Below are 21,301 nucleotides of genomic sequence, written 5' to 3' on the forward strand. Positions count from 1 at the left end.
AAAAGGGGGAAGGGGAAATAGTAGACGGATTTCAATTCTTGCATCTCAAGAGGCGCACCGTGACGTGACGGGTGAGGGCTGTGCCAGTCACGTACTTGCTTACGACATAGTCCATACCGAGGATACAGAGGCATGCAGATGTCTGGAGACACTCCATTCCTATCGACGGACTCGTAAACTACCCTACTGCCCCGGTTCTATGAACTCCCCGTGTTCTTTCTCTTCCTTTCCTTTTTCCCATTGCCCTTCAACGGATCCCATCTAGCAAACCAACTAGCCAGCAGCCAAAGTTATCATCGTCATCGTCGTCGTCGTCGTAGTCGAATCATCGTTATAGTCATCAAACCTCTCTTTCCCTCCTCTCTGTATCGGTGTCCGCGCCAACGTCACAATTCCAGAACCTAAACCCAACCTGAACGAAGTAGGGAAATAGAGGCAAGGAAGCAATGAAGGGCAAACAACGAGACGCAGAAGCAGGCAGACAGACCAGGCAAACCAGAGCAAAAGGTGAAAGACGCAAGTCAAGACACCGGTATCTTTTTTTGTCAACTCTCTTTTTTTCCCTTTGTTTTTGCCAAAGTCAAGGTCAGATGGTGCCCCGTCCGTCAACCCTACCAGCCGTGCCGTTGGTGTTGCCGCTGCCATTGACGTCGACGCCGCCGTTAAACTCCTTTTCCTTTGTCTCTTCCTTCTCCTTCTCCTCAACCTTTTCCTCTTTCTTCCCCTCTTTCTCTTCTTCACCCTCCTTCGGCTTCAGCGCCCCGTACTTCGACCTGGAATGCCACGCCTTCTCAAGGAACGAAAATGATGGCGTCGACCCAAGGACGGGCGTCACCTCGCCGCTGCTGCAAACGTCGTACTTTTCGACACCGTACTTGCTCTTCAGCTCAATATCCTCTTCCATGTCAAACAGCAGAGTCTCCTGGCGGCGCGGGCAGTTGGGGGGGTGTGCGAACAAGGAAACGCTGCGGTTGCGGGTTATGCGGCTGTGGGTGCGGTTGTGCGGGTGAGGGCGGGTGGTGGTGGTGGCGGTGTGTATGCAGATGGGAGACGGCGGCCTAAAGGACCGGGGGATCGGGGGCTCCAGAGACGAAGATGAAACAGCTCGGACCCGGGCCTACAGGGTGCCGTAGCGCTCAATGATGCGAGCGACGCGCTCAGCGAGCTCGTTGGCCTCGGAGCGCGTAGCCGCCTCGGCATAGACGCGGCAGGCGTTCTCGGTGCCGCTGGCGCGGGCGAACGCGCGTGCGTCCTTATATTTTTTGACAGCCTGGTCGATCTCGTTCTGCGCGCCTTCGGGGTGCGAGAGCCGCCGCTCGGCGTCAGTCGTCTGGAAGAGGTCTTTGTTGGCGACCTCGACGCGCACAAGGCGGTTGGGCAGGTCGGCGTACGTCATTGCCCAGTCGCGCAGTGTCCAGTTCCTGTGGGCGAGGATCACCTCGACCAGGAGCATATCCGAGATGGCGTCACCGACGGTCTGGTTGATCAGGTCTCCCAAGGCAGCCAGCGTGTCGAGGGCGTCCTTTTGCGCGGGCGACTGGGGTTCAGTGTTCCGGAAGGCGCTGAGAGCATCCGGAGAGAAGAGGACCGTGCCGTGGCCGTTGGCTTCGAAGTACACGCCAATGTCGAATCCCTGAGCCACATGGTGGAGGTGCTTCACGCCAGTCGGGGTGCAGATGACAGGTAACTTCAGGTGCTGGGTGATGTAATTGGTGCTGGCGCCGTTGGCGTAAGCCGTCTGCACGACACCGATGCGCAGCTCGTTCTTGAGGCCGGCGCCCTCGACCAGGTCTCCGATGAAAGAGGCAGCGAGCGACGAGATGCGGTCGCCGTCCAGCATAACGAAGCCGCTCTCCGGGTCTACCCAGTAGTAGATCAATCTGTCAGCGTCACCGTCGAGCGAGCAGCTCCTGACGCCGGGCTGAGGCTTGGGTGAGGGCGGGGCCCTCTGCTTTGTCTTGACAAAATCGGCACCGCACTGAAACGTAGTTTAGCAGAGTTGAGCTGAAGTGAAAGGGGAAGAGCACATACGTCGAGGTTGAGAACTTCGGGACGAAGGACATCGTCGTTGACGACCTTGACATCGAATTTGACCTTGTCTTGATGGATGTACTTAAGGAACTCGGACAGCTTTGGACCGCCAACTCCATTGGCGCAGTCGACCACTAGTGTCCCGTCGATCCGCCTGTTCCGCATGGCACGCACGAAAGCCTCGGCAAGTTTCTCGTAGTAGCCGGCCTCGCTGACCTTGCCGTATGACAAGGGCGTGCCCTCGCTATTGGTGGCCCGCACGAGGTAGTGAAGCTGAGGCGTGGTGAGGATCTTGTGGTCGACGGGCTCTGCTTTCGTGGCCTCGAGACCATCGACGAGAGCCGTGACCAGGGTGTGGCCCGAGGGCCTGGTGTCCCGGCCATAGATAACCTTGGCAGGGATCTTGAGATCGATCTTGAGGTCGGCGGCCAGCCTGTTGTAGACGTCGACGAGCTGCTCGTCGGTTGGCGCGTTGACCAGGGCCGTGGCATAGCGTTCCCAGTCCTGCTCGAGCATGTCTCCCATGGGGTCGACGATCTTGACGCCATTATCGGCGGCCGGGTTGTGGCTGGCGGTGATCATAACACCAATAGCTTGGCTGTTAAGCTTGCGGCTCCGAAGCGAAGCAAGAAGGCCAACCCGAAATGTGATACCGTCGAGCAAATCCGCCTTCATGCGGAAACCAGCAGTACCATACGTGTAGAACCGACCCTTCTCCAGAGGCACGATCGGGTGTCTAGCCGAGGCGGCCAGAATTGCCTTGTCGTGGTTCTCCATCGCGGGTGATGGTGCTGTATCGCGAGATGAATCGGGCGTGGTGCGGGGTATTGTGAGGCAGAGTGGGAAAGACACGGGTTTTTTAAGCCGGAGCTGCAATGATGCAATCGTTGCTAGTCGGTGACTCGATTGTGGCCCTCAAGGTGCTTGCGAGGCGGGGAACGAGGGAGAAAGGAGGCTATGGACAAGAGAGGAATGGTGGTGCTTTTGTGGCAGGGCAAGCGGTGGAGGGAGAAGCTGAGATGCCATGTGCCCCGCGCTGTTAGTTGCATTGGAGGTAGAAGTGGGGTTGTAGCTCGGATTGGGGGTCCTTGGCATGTGGAGCTATCGCGATCTAGCCGATTCGGGGAACGTGCCTCGTACTTTGCCGACCCGCATGGCTTGCCGAGCCCTGGTTATTGGGGCCCGGGAACGCGTCGTCGGTCTGGGAACCGCGACTGCCTTGTTCCTTTCCGAGTCATGTCCCTGCGGTCGACAAAGCCACAACACCCAGGGAACGACAAGACAATGCATCGACAAACGGTGGACTGAGTCGCAAGCGACACCTCATTTCTTGGTCTCACTGGTTGATTTTGCTTTTTTCGCTTTCATCCCGACCTTTGGTCGATTGCTGAGACTCAGCTCCCCGTTTATTGACTTTTCTTCACTTTGCTTTCACCCCTTGCCCCTTATCCCGCCCACTCGAGGCTGTGCCCTCCCAATGTCTCAAAACACGTGTGCCAACCCGTTGCTTCTTGAATGGGTCAAGGAGTGGTGGGAGACAGCTCGAGAACGCAACTTCAAAGGCGTCACCACGTACAAGCATGCCTACGACTCGCTCAAGGCCTGCCCGATCACCTTTGAGCATCCCTCGTCGCTCCAGCAGCTGAAGGGCTTCGGGCCGAAACTGTGCGAGCGGCTCACCGAGAAGCTCAGAGAGCATTGCGAACAGAATGGCCTGCCCATGCCGCCACACCCGCTCACGAAGAAAAAGCGAGACCGACAATTAATTTCTGCCCAGGATGACGCGGACGATGAGCCTGCACGGCCGGCCAAGAAGGCAAAGAAGCCCAAGGCATATGTGCCCGCCTACCGGTCTGGCGCATATGCACTGGTCGTAGCCCTGTCGAACGCAGGGGAAGGCAACACGGGGCTGTCCAAGGCTGACTTGATAGAGGCGGCTCAGCCGCACTGCGACTCGTCCTTCTCAGCCCCGGCTGATCCCACCAAGTTCTACACAGCATGGAACTCGATGAAGACGCTCCTGCAGAAGGAGCTGGTGTATGAGCGCGGCCGGCCTTTAAAAAGGTATTGCCTGACTGATGAGGGCTGGGAGGTGGCCAAAAGGATCCAGGAGGCGGCATTTCCTAGAGCCAGCGCTGGCGCGACCAACCCAAGCATGACAAGTGCCGGACCAAGTATGCCAGCTGCGTTGCCCGCAACGAGCTCTAGAGCAGCAATGGCCCCTACCGTTGTTCTTGACGACGAAGATGAGGTTACCACTCCACCACAGACGACCACAGAGTTCAAAGACGTAGTAGCAGACGGAGCCTTCGTACCCAACGATGTTGCCCTCCCATCGTTTACGCCAATCAGGCTGACCCCTGGCTCATTTACTGTCGAGTTGGTCTTGGACAACCGGGAGATCCGCGCCAAGACGGACCGAGACTACATGCAGGAGGAGCTCGCAAAGCGAGACATAAAGCCCACTGTGCGCGCTCTGGAGCTGGGCGACGCGTTGTGGGTTGCACGGTGCAAGCAGCCTGGCTGGCTGGCCCGCATGGGCGCAGAGGGCGACGAGGTGGTACTCGATTGGATTGTGGAACGGAAGAGGCTGGACGACTTGATTGGTTCCATCCGAGACGGCCGCTTCCACGAACAGAAGTTCCGACTCCGGCGTTCAGGGGTAAAGAACGTCATCTACTTGGTGGAAGAGATCAGCATGGACGCGACCCACTATCAAAAGTACGAGGAGGCGGTGCAGTCTGCCATGGCGTCGATGCAGGTAGTTAACGGCTACTTTTTGAAGAGGACGCAAAAGATGGACGACACCATCCGCTACCTGGCGTCCATGACGAAGCTGCTCAAGACAGTATACGAGGGGAAGACACTCTACGTCATACCCACGGGAGTGCTGACGACCAAGAACTATCTGCCGTTGCTAAAACATCTTCGCGAGACGCAGCCGCTGGCCAGCCACCACATCAGCTACCCAGCGTTTGCCTCGCTTGCGTCCAAGTCTAACAACATGGCGCTGCGGGACCTGTTTTTGAAGATGCTGATGTGCTCCAAGGGGGTCACGGGCGAGAAGGCAATCGAGATCCAGAAGGTGTGGAAAACACCAAACGAGTTTGTCAAGGCGTTTGAGCAGTGCGGCTCGGACGAGGAGGGCAAGAGGCGCAAGATGGATCTCGTCTCGAGCAAGCTGGGACACCTCGTCGGGCGCAAGAAGATATCCAAGGCGGTTAGCCATACTCTGGCCGAGGTGTGGGGAGATCCATGATGGACGCTCTACAGTTAAGCGCACCTCACTCCCCAATGTCAAAACCTAGATACCCTTTAACGCAGTGCAACTCATCATACCACTTTTCCTTAACGAGCTCATCAAGCCGAGTCTCCCTTAACAACCCTCTCCACAAACTTTTCCAACAGTCCGCCTTTCCCCTCCTCCCCCAACCCAGCCAAGTACCCTTGCAGGCTCTTCTCGACATACTTGGCCGTCATATCCACCTCGACATTGACCGTGTCGCCGACCTCCTTTGCCGCCGTCACGATCCGCTCCTGCGTGTACGCAATCAACATGACCTCCCACCACCCCTCGGCGTCATCCACCTTGGTTACCGTCAGGCTCGCCCCGTCGAGCGCGATGAAGCCCTTGTACACCACGTACCGCAGCACATCTCTGCTCATAGGCGCGAACCGGAACGTGACGGCGTTGCCGTCAGGCGTCTTGGACAGGATGGTGGCCGTCGTGTCGACGTGGCCCTGCACAAAGTGGCCGCCCATGCGCGTGTCGGCGCGCACGGCGCGCTCCAGGTTGACGCGGGACTGGGTCGTGAGGGAGCCCAGGTTGGTCAGGCGGAGAGTCTCGGGCGCGATGCCCACCGTGAAGGACGGGGTTGGAGAGGGGGTGAAGGAGGTCACGGTCAGGCAGACGCCGTTGATGGCGATGGAGTCGCCGAGATGGGCATCGGAGAGTAAGGAGGAGGAGGGCGGGAGGGTGATGGTCAGGGAGGTGCCGCCGGTTGAATCGGAGGGGTTGAGCTCGGCGACGGCTGGAGGGGTAATAAGTGGGTTAGTTCATATAGTGGGATAAAGTGCTGTAGGGTACATACTGCCTATCTCTTCGACGATGCCAGTGAACATTGCGAGTGTTATTGTTACCTCGGCTCTCGAGTCGTGGGTGAGATGAGAAACTGGCTGGAAGATGAGGGGTGCTGTTCGGATTATGAACAAGCGAGTTCAAGTGAGATTGAGGATGTCAAATCAATTTGTCTTTGATTCTAATTTCGTCTCAGCTCCTGATGGAATCTCTGAATGGAACACTCCCAGGATCGAGTGTACAAACTTGACGGTGATGAGTAAACTCAAGCATCCGAGCTGGAGCAAAAGATGGTGGGGTTCTGACGGGCTCACTCCGTAAGCCACCTACATGCGGGTTAGGGTTTGATGAGCACTGGAATGGAGGAAAGGCACCCAGCACCGAGAATGATATAGGGTGGAGAAAGGTCATCCAGAAGTAGACCGGTCTTGAAGACTTCACTGACTTCCTTAGAGCACAACATTGAATGTGCTTCTCCAATTATCAGACATATAACGTTGTGTGTTTGATGTTCCCGGTTGGGTAGCTGTGCGAGACCCCTTTGCCAAGAGGAATGCTGTTGCCTGCCGCCACTCCACATGTGTGCGACGGCCCCTGGCACGCTGCAGCTGATGCTTGGCATTTTCAATGCAACCCTTGCTCTCAGGGCCCTACTGCGGCCTGTCAGCTATTTCTCCTTCAGGAAAACGTTGACATCCAATGCGCTTCCACCTTGAATCTTCATCATCTTCGATTTCGGGGATGAGTCGATAGAAAACGTGAGCAAGAACCGTGTCGCCAACGGACATGACGACCCAAACACCATGTTACGCAGAACGAGGCAGCTATGGCGCTGGATACGGGTAGTCGCCGTGGTTGGCATCGTCTGGCTGATCCTCAGCGTGGCCCGCGACAGCGACCCCTTCCCGGCGGCCAGCACGTCCTGGTCTCGCTCCCGCCATGACCCCACCGACGACATCTGCCGCCCACACGGCTGGAAACCCTCCCGCCCCAAGGATCCCTCCAAGCCGCGCAAGGTCTACGACCTAATGATGATCAACACCGAGCTCGACCACCTCGAATTTCGCCTCAACACCACCTTTGCCGAGGTCGACTACTTCGTCCTGGTCGAGAGCCGCAAGGCCTTCACCTACCTCGACAAGCCCCTGACCCTCAAGAAGAACCTCGCCAAGTTCCACCCCTACGCCTCCAAGATAATCTACCACGAGATCGAATTCCCGCCCGACTTCAGCCCGCGCACCACCTGGGACATTGAAGACCTGCACCGCAACGCCATGCTGACACAGGTCTTCCCGCGTCTGCGCGGCGCCCAGGCGCCTCAACTAGGGGACGTGCTCGTCGTGTCGGACGTCGACGAGATCCCGCGCCCGTCGACGCTGCGCCTCCTCCGCGCCGAACGACCCTCTACTCGCGCTTTTACTATTATTCGTTCCAGTGGCTGCACCGTGGGCCGGAGTGGCTGCACCGTGGGCCGGAGTGGCCGCACCCGCAGGCCACGTACTACCAGGGCATGGGAAAGACGCTGCGTCCGAACGATCTGAGGATTGGTGATGGCGGGGTGTGGCCGTTTTGGAATTGGGAGACGGGCGCGGTAAGGAATGCGAGCTGGCACTGCTCAAACTGCTTTGAGACGATGGGGGAGCTGTTGAACAAGATGGGGTCGTTTTCGCACATGAAGTTGAATGCCGTGAAGTACCGAGACCCGGGGAGGATTGCCGACAGGGTGAGGAACGGGAAGGACTTGTGGGATCGGAAGGGTGAGGTGTACGATCGGGTCGAGGATAATGTGGATGTGCCGCGGTTTTTGTTGTTGAACAAAGAGAGGTTTGGGTACATGATTGATCGGGACGGCCCTGAGGCGGGGTTCACGGATTATGAGGGGTGATGTCATACAAGGCTTCGGAGTTGGATGGTACGGTATAGATTAAATGCTGCGCCCCAGCCGTGCGTCTGCTGCGGGCGAGTGGATGGTCGGATAAGGGGTGGTGCGTGCGGCCGAGGAGGGATATAACGCCCCATGTACAGTATTTATGTGCCCGTGCACGTTAGGCCTCGCTCTGTGGACCGTTTAGCACAATGTGACAAGGCTGTCTCCATTTCCGATAGAGGTAGATGATACGGTAACCTATAGCCTTTGGCCCAGACGACTGTTAATCCTTACGTACCGCAAACAGGGCATGCATCCGCTGGCGGCTTTCGGCGAGGTATTCTTCGGTCTGGATATCCTGGGGATGGGGGATTGAAAGACACTCGTAAGAGAGCAAATCTTCAGTGCACCAGCAAGCAGTTCATATCACCCTCTGCGGAGAGCTCTCTTCCCTCAACTGGCCGAGAGTGTAGAGAGGCCGAGCTCCCGTGGGACTGAGCACGATCATGGAGCCGGATCAGGGTCGAAGTAGTCAGGCCCTTCCATGTGTGTTGCGAGACCCAAGGGGACGGCGTCTGTCATCGTTGCTTGGACGATGAAGCGAAGGCATCTGGCCGAGTCTTCCCAGCGGTACCTTGACACCCATGGGTTGGCTGCTGCAAGCGCATTGGCAACAACAGAACTCTCAAAAGTATGTTAAAGAAATGAATCTATCTAGCTCCTTTCCGTCTCCAGCCTTCAAGCCGTGTCCTGCAGTCGAGATGGAGCCCTGTTGGTCATCTCATAGCCACCCATGCTATCTGAGTCTTCGTTAATCTTCGCCCTGTCCTGCTCATGAAACTCGACAATGTACTCGTTGGTCTGCACGATCTGATTGCCACCCCCAACCGGCCGATCCAAAATGCTCTTGTCGCTGTCGTCGTCCTTGATGGCATGCGATCTGGGCCCGTTCCGGGTAACCGTCACGGTCGTTGTCGCGCCTCTTGTCGCTCTTGTCCCCTTGACATGGGAAGCATCGCCGCTGGGCCCGTACCGCTCGGACGAGTATTTCCTGGCCGACGACTTGACATACTGGAGGAGCACGCGGAGCACCGGGAGGCTGGCGGCCATGATTGTTGTCGCGGTCTCGGCGGTGGCCCAGATAGCCACGTCCGCGGCGTAATCTTTTGCGTGACCGTCAGCCTGCTAGTGGCCGAACCTGGGGCGTAAGGGCCTGACTTACAGGTAGGATCGCCATATTCGAGTTCTGGGAGCTTTGCGCACTTGACGAAGGCGGTTCCTCCGGCGCTTTTGAGTCACGGTTAGATGCTATGTCGGTCGAGAAGAAGACGGAGCAGATCATCTCACAAGACTCCCATGCTCATGGCAAATCCGACACCGATCTTCTCCTTCCTCTTGATCTGCAGGTTAAAGAGAACCTTCCAGGGCAAGAGAGACAGGGCGATGTCGCCAACTCCCGAGATAGCTAGACGTGATTTATCTGTCAGTAATCTGTAATAGGGATGAGGTACCCTCTTGGAGCGGACCGACCAGCCGAGAAGATATCATATTTTGACGTGCTAGAACTGTCCCAGCACGTCCCGGGTATCGTGCGATCCCAGGTCTTGCGGGGCGGGTTGCACTTGATCCAAACGAAAAGCGCTGTCAACCACATGGCGCTATTCATGATGGCGATGATGACCCAAATCGCTATCTTAGTATAGCCTTCGGTGATGCGGAGGAGAGTGAGGGCGAACGATGTCTTGCTCAAGACAGCTGCCAAGACGGCGAATGTGCTCGAAACATTGCTGTTCAGGCCGAGGGGGGCCAAATTGGCCGGGTCGACGGCATAGATATGCCTGCCGAGGCCCAACCTGACGCTGGCGGTGGTGAAACAGACAGCGATGAGCTGGAAGACCTTTGTTTACAAGTCAGCCAGCTGCTTGTGTGCGAAGAGCACTCTCAGGAAGCGCATACCCAGGAGACGATTAGGACGTGATCATCCCACCAAAGAGCTCGATGTGTTCTGAACTTGCAGAAAACTCGGAGACCGAGGAAAACAGCAGACAGCCCAATCAGCAGCCAAGAGACTATCTCGACTTTCGGCCCTAGGTCGTCGGGCGTAGCGTTTGCGGATAGAGACGCCATGCCGAGCCCGAAAGCGGTGCAATTTGGTGAGTGTCGTTACCGTCTCGTGCGAAAATACACGCACGGAGAAGAGGCGGGAGAGGCGGGAGAACAGAAGCAGCCCAACAGGTCAGAAGTCATGGCCATGGCGGAGGGGGTCGACGACATTTGCCTTTGTGCTCCATATATAAACAGCCTTCAATCAAAGTTTTCGAGCTGCGGTGGTTTTTCCGGCCTGGATCCAGCTCGTCCTTCTCTCCTGTTGGAAAGCATCTTCTATCGCTATGCCCCAGACACTAACGTCGACAAGACAGGGGGAACGGGTCTTGTCGGTGAGCCCAGTCCGCGCTGACTCGTTGAATCGTCCTTCACCTCGGGCGGAACAAGACCCGGGTGGGTGGATTGAGCATGGATGCCCTTTGGCAGAGCAGGCATCTTCCCCAGCGGTCGGCTGTCCATGAAGGCTTGGAACCAATAGTCCTAACTTCCATTATTCTCCCCGGCGGTCAGGTTTGACCCACCTCATCCGTGCGCTGGGCTTGAATATTAGGGTGACCGGTGAATGCCGTAGTTTGCAGGAATCGGACCACAAGGGGCTAGTTTCTGTGGCGAATATATGCATCGCCGGTTTGTCTTGGCCAAGAGGCTTGGACGGCCCGCATTAGAAATTGCGAAGTTATTACATATCCACTGCATGCAGGTACCCGGCTTCAGTGTACACCAGAATGCTACCGGGTAGACGGTTCTTCAATACTTACAGGACGGGAAGGAGATCGATCCAGGAACCGGGGAACGATCGAACGGAGGAATGTCGGATGGCATGGCCCACCCCCTCTGCACATCAGTGGGGCCTGAGGTCGAGTTTATCCATGTCTAGGGAAAGATTGTGGGGTGTCGCATTGGAACTGCATTGGCGATAGCGCATTAGCGCATTCCAGCGCCCGAGGATAGAGACGTCGACCCACCAACCAGTCCCCAGAAGGAAGAAAATGACCCACGAGATCCTGGCCCAAGTCTTTGGAGAAAAATTTACGAAGTAATCAAAATAACCAATGTTCATCTCTGCGGCAGAATGATGCTTGGCTATGGCAAAGTTATCGCTCGGGTGAAATTGTCCCGTCATGCGACAAACCAATAGGAAAGCGGGGGTGACACACCTAGGTCTGGCTCCACTTGCTGGCAGCCTGATGCTGCCATAGACACTGCATTTTGAACTTGAATGCAACGGAACCTAGAAAGATCATGTGAAGGAGACGGCCAGCTAGGTAGGTACCTTCGCAAATGAAACTTGAGAGTCATTTGCTGCACGCAACAATAGCTAACCACGACTCATGCGACACTCATTTTGGAATGCCCTGATGTATAAGAAAAGGATGTCGGTTCGCTCCATGTTGGTATGACGGGACTTCTTACCGTCGCAATATTGCTAACAGGCTAAGTATTGCGTACCGATTGCGATAGTAAACGGCAAAGGAAGGCACTCCGAAGTGTCGAAAGATGGATCTAGATAACTTATACACGCCGGCTCGGAAGGGCATTTTGGCAGCATACCAGTAACAACGGTTCGCAGGTGGCCATATGCCGGAGCAGGGTTCCGGACACAGGTCTACAAAGACGGCCTTGGCGGCCAATGCACCGGTCTCTCCCCTCCATCGATCCGGCCGGTGCACTACCGGCGATGATACCAGTTAATTACATGCCTCGACTACTCCATAGTGTGTAAAGGTATGCTTGCTCTGCAATTTATCATTGGCGGTATTTTATACTGGTTCGTGGACGACTAAGCGAAATCTGCGCGACCAAATCCAGTCACAAGCTGGCACACGTTAAGACGTTTGCAGCGCAAACCCAACAATTTGGAAAGTCGATGAGAAAAGGCAGTGCATGGGAGGTCCGGCCAATCATAAGACAGTGCGTGACCGTGACATTAGTATGTAGTTGGTGACGACTTGCTTAGCCTTGCGCCCCGCATGGGCACCTCAACACCACTGCAACCTCAGGTCTGTCCAGCCAACTTACCTTATCCATTCCTATCTGGTTCGGCATTCAAAAAGAATCGCCCTAGCGGACCATCTACAAGCCTCCTCTCGTATCTAGTAGGCAAGTATTAGAGAAACCTTATCCACTCTTACCGATTCCCCAATCCGTTCCACCTCAACTCGGCTCAAACGATTGCGTGGTTCAGAACAACGACATCACATACAGCGCCGAAACATCGGTCCTGTCAGCATCAGTTCAACACCAACTCCGTCATCCATCCACCATGGGCTCCGCCAATAGAGACAGCTCGGATGAGGCCATCACGGTCCTGATCACTGGCTTCGCAGTGAGTTGCCCCCATGTGCCAAACAAGCCCTACATTGCTTTCACCTCACCCCAACTTCTCATGCCCACGCAAAATCCTTCATCAATCCCAATCACAACCCTCACAACTACCTACCGTAACTAACACACATGACGCAGCCCTTCAAAAAGGAGTACCCCGTCAACCCCTCCTGGGAAATTGCCCGCTCCCTGCCCGACTGGCTGCCCCCACTGCGCGCCAAAGCAACCCCGTTTTCCCAACATGTTTACCCCAATCCTCTTTTCCCCTCCTCCATCTCCTTTTCCTCACTCTCTTCTTCATCCAGGTCCCCCGGCGATGTCGCCCCACCACCAATCCCACCGGTCCGCATCCTAACCCACCCGTCGCCGATCCGGGTAAACTACAGCACGGTACGCGACCTCGTTCCCCAGCTATGGGACCTCAAAGGGACGGTACACCCGGGCCGGCCCAGAATCGACGCCGTCATCCACATTGGTATGGCTGGGCCGAGGTTGTTCTACTCGATCGAGCGGCGCGGCCACAGGGACGGGTATCGCATGCCGGATGTGGACGGGCAAGTGCCGCAGGATGGGACGGCCGTTGGTCGGGATAGGGATGGGGAGGGGGGGTGGGAGGGGGAGAAGAAGAAGGAAGATGGGAAGGAGGAGACGAAAGGCTTGTTGCCGGGGGAGTTGGAGAGCGATTTTGATGTCGAGGACGTGTTAGAGAGGTGGAGGGGGTATGCGCCGGTGAGCTTTCTTTCTTTTTCTTCTGTTCAGCTTCATTCCTGTTCGTTACGAGCCGGGATGATAAACTGAAAATGGAGAAGCGAATCTGCTGACGGGCGATGGCAGAGACACTTGGACTTGAGAATCTCGGAAGACGCGGGGCATTATTTGTGTGATTTCATTTATTTTTCCAGTCTGTCGCACCTGTACAAGGCTGGCGAGAAGAGGAGGGTGCTGTTTTTGCATGTACCTTCGGACGCGTCCACGCACAGCGTGGCCCTGGGGAGGGAATTGGTGCTGCAATTGGTGCGGTCTGTGGTAGAGAGTGAGATGATTCGGCAGGGTAAGACAGAGAAGAGCAGTGATGGCGGTAGCTGATCAGGTCCATGGTGAAGGCATGGGCATATGAAGGATGGTGGCACCAGCCTTCTGAACGGTATCTATTGGATACCAATGGATGGACAGTTGTTGGGATATGTTCACATCTTCATGACAGAAGACAAGATGTAGCATTGTCTAGGTTGTCTGATCATCAATCATCTCTAGTAAAGCCCCATTCCGTTTTAAAAACACCAAACACCATCCGTTCGCACCACGTCTAAACCCTCATCGCTCCATGTGCAACATCAATAAAGAAAGCTCACAACCGCCCCTTCTTGATCGGCGCGCGGTGATACTGCACCGGCCCAGCGACTTGCACACCTAGCAGGGCAGCCGTCTTGAGCACAAACTCAGGCTCCCTTAAGAACTGCCTCGCAATCAGCACCAAATCCGCCCTGGCCCTCGTCCCGTCTCCGCTCTCCACCTCAATCTTCCTGTCTTGCTCCCCCGCGAGTTTCCCGCCCTCCTGCACCACACTCCTCGCCATCTCGGCTGTGCTGATCATGCCCACCGCGCCAATCTTCAAGGCCTCGCCCTTGCCCTCCTTGCGCAGCAGCTCGCGGATCTCGCCCGCCATGTCGGCCTGATAGTACGGGTGCACCTCGATGTGCTGTTTTGGGTTGTTGCCGCCGGAGCTGACGTCGAGCAGGTCGACGCCGAGGTCCGCCAGCAGCAGCGCGAGCCGCTTGCTCTGCTCCAGGTCCCAGCTGGGCTGGCCACTGTGCTCCATCCACTCGGACGCCGAGATGCGCACGAGCAGGGGCATGCCCTGCGGGATCACGCCGCGCACCGCGCGGACAATGTCCAGCAGCAGGCGGGTGCGGTTCTCAAAGCTGCCGCCGTAGGCGTCGGTGCGTTGGTTGGTGATGGGCGAGAGGAACTCGGTGATCAGGTAGCCATGAGCGCCGTGGATCTCGATGGTGTCGACGCCGGCTTGGATGGCGCGCTTGGCGGCGTCGACGAAGCTCTGGACCAGCTCCTCGATCTGGGCGACCGTCATCTCCTTGGGCGTCGGGTACCCCTCGTCCCAGGCGATGGCGCTCGGGGCCCAGAGGTTGTCGGGCCAGCCGCCGACGTCTGGACCGGCGACCTCGTGCCGGCCCGGAGTGACGTGCCAGGGGCCGAGGGTGCTGGCCTTGCGGCCGGCGTGGGCGAGTTGAATGCCGATCTTTTGGCCCTGGGAGTGGACAAAGTCGACGATGCGCTTCAGCGGGGCGATTTGGCTGTCCTGCCAAAGGCCGCTGTCCTCGGGCGAGATGCGACCATTTGGAGTGACGGCGGTGGCCTCGACGATGGTCAGGGCGGCGCCACGGAGGGCAAAGGCGCCCAAGTGGACCAGATGCCAGTCGGTCAAGTGTCCATCATCGGCAGAGTAGGTGCACATAGGGGATACCACGAAGCGGTTCTGCAGGACCAGGTCCCGGAGCTTGATAGGGGTGAAGAGCGTGGGCACCTCGGCGCCGGTGTCGAGGGCGGTGCCGGCCGGGAGGGTTTGCTCGGGAGTGTAGAAGGGAACCCCCCGAGCGGGCGTGCTGGCCGTCAGCTTGTTGACAGTCATGTTGGTTGTGTATAGAGTGTACGATAACTCCGGTCCCCGCGGTGGTAGGCTGGAACTTGGAAGGGACTTTGAGGGAGAGGGGTATCTTATGCTCAAAGAAACAACACTCGGCTTTTTAATACTTCTGTTCGGAGGGCCGAAGGCTGAGCACCGTCAAATCATATAAATACCTATCTCAGGGGAGAGAGTGTTGCCTGCACATCATCGAAGCCGTGGCAACTCATCGTAGCTGATGAATAATCCGACAGCGACAAGGGGGGCTATTACACAGAGGGGCGAACTATTTCCCGCGTCCATCCTCGGAGGGAATTGAGCCTAAAAATTCCAATTGCGGGATGGATTTTGACAGTTGGCTCGAGTTGGATCCAGTCGGTGACTCGGGTTGTTGCAACTGTCCAGGAAAAAGCGACTTGCTGAGTAAACCAAGGTCGCGGGTGGAGACTGCGGGCCAATCTCGGTTTTACATGTCGGGGGTGGCGTGTTGGCAATAACTGAACTTACGACAGTACCCGAACTTGGATATGAAAAACTTTGGTCGAGTACAATCTGCATGACATGCTGACCCGGCTTTGCAGGAATTTGCCTGTCCGGGCTGGAACTAACGTTATGTACTTGCGTCGTGCGAACGTCGTCTGGTTGCGCAACGGGTCGAGTTCTTTATCATCTTAAAGGAACAAAGTGAGAATAAACAGAGCCAGATGACAACAGCACTGTCCAGCGGCCTTCGCTCCGTAGAACCTGGCGGGAGACCGGCTGGATTGTCGCCGTTTGGCATGCTGATTTGACTCCGACAAGAAACTTCCAAATGGTTACCGGAGAAGCCCCCCGGGAAGGAAATGCTATGTCCATCTCATTCATCATCTCGAATCAAGACCGTTGGACTCCAGGATGGGCATGTATCGTAAGTGTACTTCTGTATGGAATTTACAGTACGCCGTCTCCACCCTTTTAACCTTATCATTCAGCCGCCACTGAAAGTGGGATCCTCCCCAGGAGGGGACAAGCCGAAAAACGCATTGGCCCACAAGTGCCCCTGCGCCGGTACCGGGTGTCATCCGGGCAAAGCTCGAAACGAAACACAGGGGATGCGAAACCAGAAACAATGTACATAGCTCGCTTCATGTTTCCGAATGTTACCCTCTCTGAATCCAGCCATTGCCTCCTGCACTCAGTGCAACATAACATTACCCTGAGAGAGTAGCGACTTGTCGGGCTGGAAATGCCGGGATGAACTTAAGGTTTCAGGAGCAGATGATGGCACGGCGGACAAGACGTCTCAGGTAGACCAGGGCAGACTTGGGATGACAGCCCCACAGCACCTTCAAGACCGTCAAGAGCGTCTTCTACGGTCTGTTCCTCGACAGAGAACCGGATTAAACTGCGTTGCTCCTTCACGCTAACAGAGAACGCTCGGCTGGTTATCCAAACTGACGTCGACGTGGAAGACCAGAATGAGGTGGAGCACCAGCAAAGCCGTAGTCGGGTCGTAAGTTGCCTTACGGCGGCATGGCATCGAATAAAGCAGCTAATTCAGGCGACAGGTTTGAGGGATGTGAAGTTGTGAGGGTCTTGGTCGGGGAAGAGCAGCGCGACTTCAACTTGCACAGAAAGCTGCTCTGTGACAGCTGTGCCTTCTTTCAGACTCACATCGAGACCATTCCATCCCCATCAAGTTCGCAGGATGGTGATGAAGACGAGGACTCGGTCCTATGGCTACCAAATGAAGCACCCGACATGTTTGAGATTTTCGTGCTCTGGCTCTACCAGCGGCGGAAATTCTCGTCTTTTATCGAAACGGCCACCCAAAGAATATCTCCCGATGAGTGCCGCACCATGCGCACTAATCTTGTCCACCTCCACCTCTTCGCCGCTGTCATCGACCTCCCCGCGTTGCAGGACGCCGCCATGGACGCCTTGCAAGATACCTACCTACGCTTCGACTGGGACATGTCGCCGCGCTTCCTCGCCTTCCTCTACGGGGACTGCGACGCCCAGCACGCCGTGCGCCTGCGAAAGTGGGCGATAGCCATGCTCGCCTGGACGCTCCACGGCGCCGACGAAAAGGCAGCGGTCATGGCCGGTCAGCTCGACCGTCTGTTTGCCGCCTACCCGGACCTGCAGGCCGACTACCACATGCACCTGCACAAGATGGCCCAGAGCCGCGCCGACGTGCGCATCAAAAACCCGCAGCTACGCCTGCCGGCCAACAAGCTGCGAAGCGGCGAGCGCCTGTTTGGCTTCCGCCAGTGTACTTTCCACAGCCATCGGGCGACGGTGGGCGAGGGCACGTGTCCGCATGCGCTGGCGCTCGGCCACGCGCTGGTTGCGATGCCCGTGCGGAGGCGGGATAACAAGGACGAGATCGAGTCGGATGGGTCGGATGCCGACCGCCTGATCATTTCGCCCGTGAGGGACCTGAATGAGATCTCTTACCTGGACCTGTCATGATACCAGAGGAGCCTTCCTGGCTGTCTACGGGACCTTCCATCGACAACCTCACTTTTCGGTACACAGACCCCGGACGCCGCTGTATGGCTCCAAGAGAGTCGTCGGAAACGTCAACGGCCCATCGACACATCCTCACACGATCTTGCAATCAGCCTCTTTTAGAAATCAGCACCTTGGGAAACAGACATTTCTGGTTGAAATACCGCCATGGACGTCTAGCTGTGGCGTAATGACCATCGAAGGCAGGTCCTAGGTGTTGGGAAACATGCTGAGGCATCGGGTTGGTAACCTACCCCACGCAACTATCGACCGCAGACGGCGAGAACGGATCATCAACTCAGAGATTGGCAAGGAGCGTCTACTACTAGGACGAAAGGCTATGTGCAAGGGTTAGACTCAGATTCTCCATGACATACCTAAATCGGCCAGCAAATAATACCAATGCATTCATTCCTTCAGCACTCTCCGTAGCCGCATTCAGAACGCTGTGTCCAATCATACATAAACCGCGAGTTGAGGAGGACAAAGAGAAGTCCGCTAGGCTCCGGATGCCTGTAATGGCCTATTTCTGGAGTAAACTACTGTCACCTACTCTTTGTTCGTTTACTTTCCCCTTATTACTCCTCCCCGAGAGAAATTCTCCTTACCGGCCTTAAGTGCGAACCCGTCATCAAGCAGTTGAGTGTTGCCAAGTCATGATGCCGACAACGTGAAGGGAGCCTTGAAATCACGATGCAGTCACCAGCTAACTGCTCACCAGGGCTAGGTCGTTGTTCCGGTGCGCCATCTCTCAACCTGGAATCTGCTCTCCAGGGACACAGTGTGCTCCAGCATGGCACTGCAATCTACAGGTTGCTCGACTGCTTAGCCCAAGGGTTCGGATTACACTTTGCCGGTGATTGTCCCTTTTTACAGCACTTCTTCTCTACTACTAACTGTTCGCAGACTCAAAGAGGTCTATAACTCGACCAGCGAAGATGAGCCTCTTTGTTGATGAGCTACGGTGCTAATGGGCGCCACCTGTGTTGAAACGATCCGACAAAGGGAAAGCCCTGAATGCTATTGTTCAAGGGATGTCAGAACAAGCCCTTTCTCGTCGAAACTCGCAGTCAGGTTCGTGTTATAAGCTCGACTCGTCACCCTCGGCATCGCGTCAAGTCCCAAGCGTTGGCGAATCCAGACGGGAAGGTTAAGCTTCTGCATTTCAATTCCTTTCACCCTGATCAGGGAAGCACTATCCACATATCTCGTTGGGATTCAAAAGGTTGAGTTAACTACTGCGGCGCAGACTGACAACAGCTCCAGCAAGAGTATCAACAACTGCTATATACACACACCATTATATAGGAGTGCTGTAATAGCATCACAGGGAGCGCCTATTCATTCACGAACCACTACTATTATAGGAATCCGGCAGATTACCATAACCGCAATACACCGAGATGTCCAACACGCCCACGTCCAAGAAAAACGAGCTCTCCTTCGGCGTCGAGGTCGAGTTTCTCTTCTACTTCAAAGTCGCCCGCCTGCTCAACGACGAGCTTCGTGACGCCGATGCCTCTGTCTCCGAAACCCCTCTTCCCAGCAGCGGCCAAGACGAGGAGCACACGCCACGGTTCTGGGCCACCAAGGTCATCACCGAAGCCATCATGAGCGTGCCCGGCGCCAAGATGGAGGGCCAGGCCATGCCCAAGGACACGCCGGACAGGTACCGGGCCATGTACCTCGCGGGCAAGGGGTGGGATGACCATTTTGGGTGGACAGTCAAGAACGACTCGTCGGTGCGTGATGACGGCATCAAGGTCCGCGGGCACGACTGCCTTAGCTTCGAGGTCACGAGCCCCGCGCTGTGGGACAGACCCGAGAGTCATCGGCATGTGTACCGGGTGATTGACGAACTGGTGAAGAGGTTCCGGTTGCGGGTGAATCTTCGGACGGGGCTCCACTGTCACGTCGGAGCCGGGGCGCAACCGGTGACGGAGCGACGGAGGACGGACACGCCGAAACCGTCGGGGTGGAGCGCGGAGAGGGAGAGGGAACTGATGATGCAGTTTGACAAGGACGATACTTGCGGGCGCAAGCAACCCCCGAATTCCTTCAAGCGGGCTGCGGCGCTCATGTGGGCAGCAGATGGGTTCATGTGCCATGCCCATCCGCCCGAGCGCGGGTTTAGTTACTACGCACCGCCGATCCGGCTTTGTTCTAGGCTGGCCCATGGTCTTGGGGTGCGCCTGGTCCAGGATGAGTTCGGGGCGACGAAGCCGAAGGAGTTCCCCCTAGACGATAACGTTGAGGCGCCGAGCAGAGCGGACATCCTCCCAAAGAAGAAGCTGCCGTCGTATAACTTTTCTCGCCTCGACTACACCCTCTTTCCCGCGACGCGCCACATGGAGCTGGATGACGAGGCGCGAAGGCGATTCTCGCCCGTCTCCGACACAGGATTCATCCCCGTTCGCGTCGAGCAGCTGCCCAACCGGACGGTGCGCAGCGGCGTCGCGCATATCATGCGGTGCGGCGCCCGCAGCGAGGTGGCGGATCTGCTCACGCCGCCCGAGATGTCGGGCTTCTCCAGTCGGCCCAACTACAACCTCCGCAGCTACCTGGTCCCTGACTACCATGGCAGCATGGTCATACCGTCGGGCACGGTCGAGTTTCGCGAGGCGACGGGCAGCGTGGCGGCCGAGTGGGTCATGACGTGGGCCAGCATCTGCCTGGCTTTCTTCCGCTTCGCGCGCGACGCGTCTGAGGAGAGGTACTGGGCGGTCATCCAGGAGCTTGGCAGAGCCGAGGCGCAGGCGCAGCGCAGGACGCCCGAGGGGCATGGCTATGACATGATTTCGCTGCTGTTCGACATGGGTCTCTTTGCCGAGGCCTTGTTTCTTGAGAGTAAGCTGCGAAGCGACCCCGTGCGGTTCTGGTATCCGTGCCGCCTCGCAAATCCGCCGGAAAACGGAGTGTGCTGAGGAAGGAGAGCTTCTAGATCCGGGATATTGGGGCGGGAAATGGCGGGGACCGAGCCAGTCGCAAGACGGCAGTCACTCTTTGTTCGGAGATTCTAGCCTGGGAGGGCAAGAACGGGACCAGCCCAAGGATGATGAGGTGCTCGGCTCTGTTAAGTCGTCCCCTTTCATACAGTCTCCGATCGGCATCTCGTTTGAGGAACAGCAGTCTGGCACATGGGGCACGGCTGATGGACGGGGTCGGCCGGAGGACGGTGACGGGCCTGAATCTGGTAAGTCATCCACTCGTACGGAGCCCCCGACCGAGGTGCGGGTCGAGGTGCAGCAGCAGCAGCCCACGGCGTGTGTCCCGGATAGCAGATCTGAGGACGGGAGCGGTAGGTCGACGGAGCTAGGGGAGCCCAAGAGTTCAGAGAACCCTAGCGTTGAGCAACCGGCAGCGGATCTGGCTGTGACTGGCAGCACTGAGGGCGGCGGGACTGTTGATAGACAGTCTAAAGCTGGACAAACCTCTCCCAGACTACCTGCTAGCGGGAACTTGGACTGGTAAGTGGCACTAACGGTAGGTATCTCAACTTTGCCTGGCGTCTGGTATTGCGCTTGGTTAACGAAAGCGGGAAAGGTATGTAAATAGAGTGAGTATTCAGTATATGAAGGGTTTCTTTCAGCCAAGGTTTCTTCTGAATCCAATGATTGTTATGGACACCGGAGAGGTAAACGGGAGGTGAACCCAATCTCGGTATAGAAGGATTGTGAATGGGGAAGGATAAAAGGCAGTGCTGAAGTAGTCCACTATAATACGCAAGCGAAGCTCCAGGTGACAGACCCAAACCCTCCAT

General features: G+C 56.7%; 10 protein-coding genes across 10 annotated transcripts; 6 read left to right on the plus strand and 4 right to left on the minus strand.

Moving 5' to 3' along the window:
• The first annotated feature begins 290 nt into the window (after positions 1-290).
• On the plus strand, positions 291-1,235 carry N657DRAFT_44076 (uncharacterized protein). The gene has a single exon (XM_062787384.1). It carries the CDS (start codon positions 447-449, stop codon positions 1,008-1,010), a length of 564 nt encoding a protein of 187 aa, XP_062652639.1. The 5' UTR covers positions 291-446; the 3' UTR covers positions 1,011-1,235.
• On the minus strand, positions 1,118-2,808 carry N657DRAFT_561279 (N-acetylglucosamine-phosphate mutase-like protein; the record flags this gene model as incomplete). The annotated part of the gene is made up of 2 exons (XM_062788051.1): positions 1,118-1,978; positions 2,032-2,808. The coding sequence occupies 2 exons, from the start codon at positions 2,806-2,808 to the stop codon at positions 1,118-1,120; spliced, it is 1,638 nt and encodes a 545-aa protein (XP_062652640.1).
• A 700-nt stretch (positions 2,809-3,508) lies between these two features.
• N657DRAFT_564248 (uncharacterized protein) lies at positions 3,509-5,290 on the plus strand (the record flags this gene model as incomplete). The annotated part of the gene is made up of 1 exon (XM_062788265.1): positions 3,509-5,290. One exon carries the CDS (start codon positions 3,509-3,511, stop codon positions 5,288-5,290), a length of 1,782 nt encoding a protein of 593 aa, XP_062652641.1.
• Positions 5,291-5,391: 101 nt separating this feature from the next.
• Positions 5,392-6,153, minus strand: N657DRAFT_652432 (riboflavin synthase-like protein; the record flags this gene model as incomplete). Its single annotated transcript, XM_062794296.1, has 2 exons — positions 5,392-6,062; positions 6,123-6,153. The coding sequence occupies 2 exons, from the start codon at positions 6,151-6,153 to the stop codon at positions 5,392-5,394; spliced, it is 702 nt and encodes a 233-aa protein (XP_062652642.1).
• Positions 6,154-6,776: 623 nt separating this feature from the next.
• N657DRAFT_660413 (glycosyltransferase family 17 protein) lies at positions 6,777-7,994 on the plus strand (the record flags this gene model as incomplete). Its single annotated transcript, XM_062795044.1, has 2 exons — positions 6,777-7,458; positions 7,566-7,994. Exons 1-2 carry the CDS (start codon positions 6,913-6,915, stop codon positions 7,992-7,994), a joined length of 975 nt encoding a protein of 324 aa, XP_062652643.1. The 5' UTR covers positions 6,777-6,912.
• A 720-nt stretch (positions 7,995-8,714) lies between these two features.
• Positions 8,715-10,103, minus strand: N657DRAFT_560674 (uncharacterized protein; the record flags this gene model as incomplete). The annotated part of the gene is made up of 5 exons (XM_062787993.1): positions 8,715-9,139; positions 9,199-9,263; positions 9,324-9,441; positions 9,507-9,873; positions 9,933-10,103. The coding sequence occupies 5 exons, from the start codon at positions 10,101-10,103 to the stop codon at positions 8,715-8,717; spliced, it is 1,146 nt and encodes a 381-aa protein (XP_062652644.1).
• A 2,260-nt stretch (positions 10,104-12,363) lies between these two features.
• On the plus strand, positions 12,364-13,463 carry N657DRAFT_538318 (peptidase C15, pyroglutamyl peptidase I-like protein; the record flags this gene model as incomplete). The annotated part of the gene is made up of 4 exons (XM_062787802.1): positions 12,364-12,408; positions 12,546-12,986; positions 13,032-13,136; positions 13,242-13,463. Coding segments are annotated over 4 exons (813 nt in total), but the record flags the coding sequence as incomplete, so codon positions are not given.
• Positions 13,464-13,606: 143 nt separating this feature from the next.
• Positions 13,607-15,416, minus strand: N657DRAFT_639383 (NADH:flavin oxidoreductase/NADH oxidase-like protein). Its single transcript, XM_062791768.1, has one exon. The coding sequence runs from the start codon at positions 15,052-15,054 to the stop codon at positions 13,756-13,758; it is 1,299 nt and encodes a 432-aa protein (XP_062652646.1). The 5' UTR covers positions 15,055-15,416; the 3' UTR covers positions 13,607-13,755.
• Positions 15,417-16,132: 716 nt separating this feature from the next.
• Positions 16,133-17,951, plus strand: N657DRAFT_608698 (uncharacterized protein). Its single transcript, XM_062790276.1, has 2 exons — positions 16,133-16,540; positions 16,596-17,951. The coding sequence occupies exons 1-2, from the start codon at positions 16,506-16,508 to the stop codon at positions 17,500-17,502; spliced, it is 942 nt and encodes a 313-aa protein (XP_062652647.1). The 5' UTR covers positions 16,133-16,505; the 3' UTR covers positions 17,503-17,951.
• Positions 17,952-18,944: 993 nt separating this feature from the next.
• Positions 18,945-19,754, plus strand: N657DRAFT_696334 (uncharacterized protein; the record flags this gene model as incomplete). The annotated part of the gene is made up of 2 exons (XM_062797321.1): positions 18,945-19,240; positions 19,412-19,754. Coding segments are annotated over 2 exons (639 nt in total), but the record flags the coding sequence as incomplete, so codon positions are not given.
• Between the last annotated feature and the right edge of the window lie 1,547 nt (positions 19,755-21,301).

Source organism: Parathielavia appendiculata (genome assembly GCF_033297405.1).
Source record: "Parathielavia appendiculata strain CBS 731.68 unplaced genomic scaffold N657scaffold_1, whole genome shotgun sequence".
Taxonomy (NCBI): Eukaryota; Fungi; Ascomycota; class Sordariomycetes; order Sordariales; family Chaetomiaceae; genus Parathielavia; species Parathielavia appendiculata.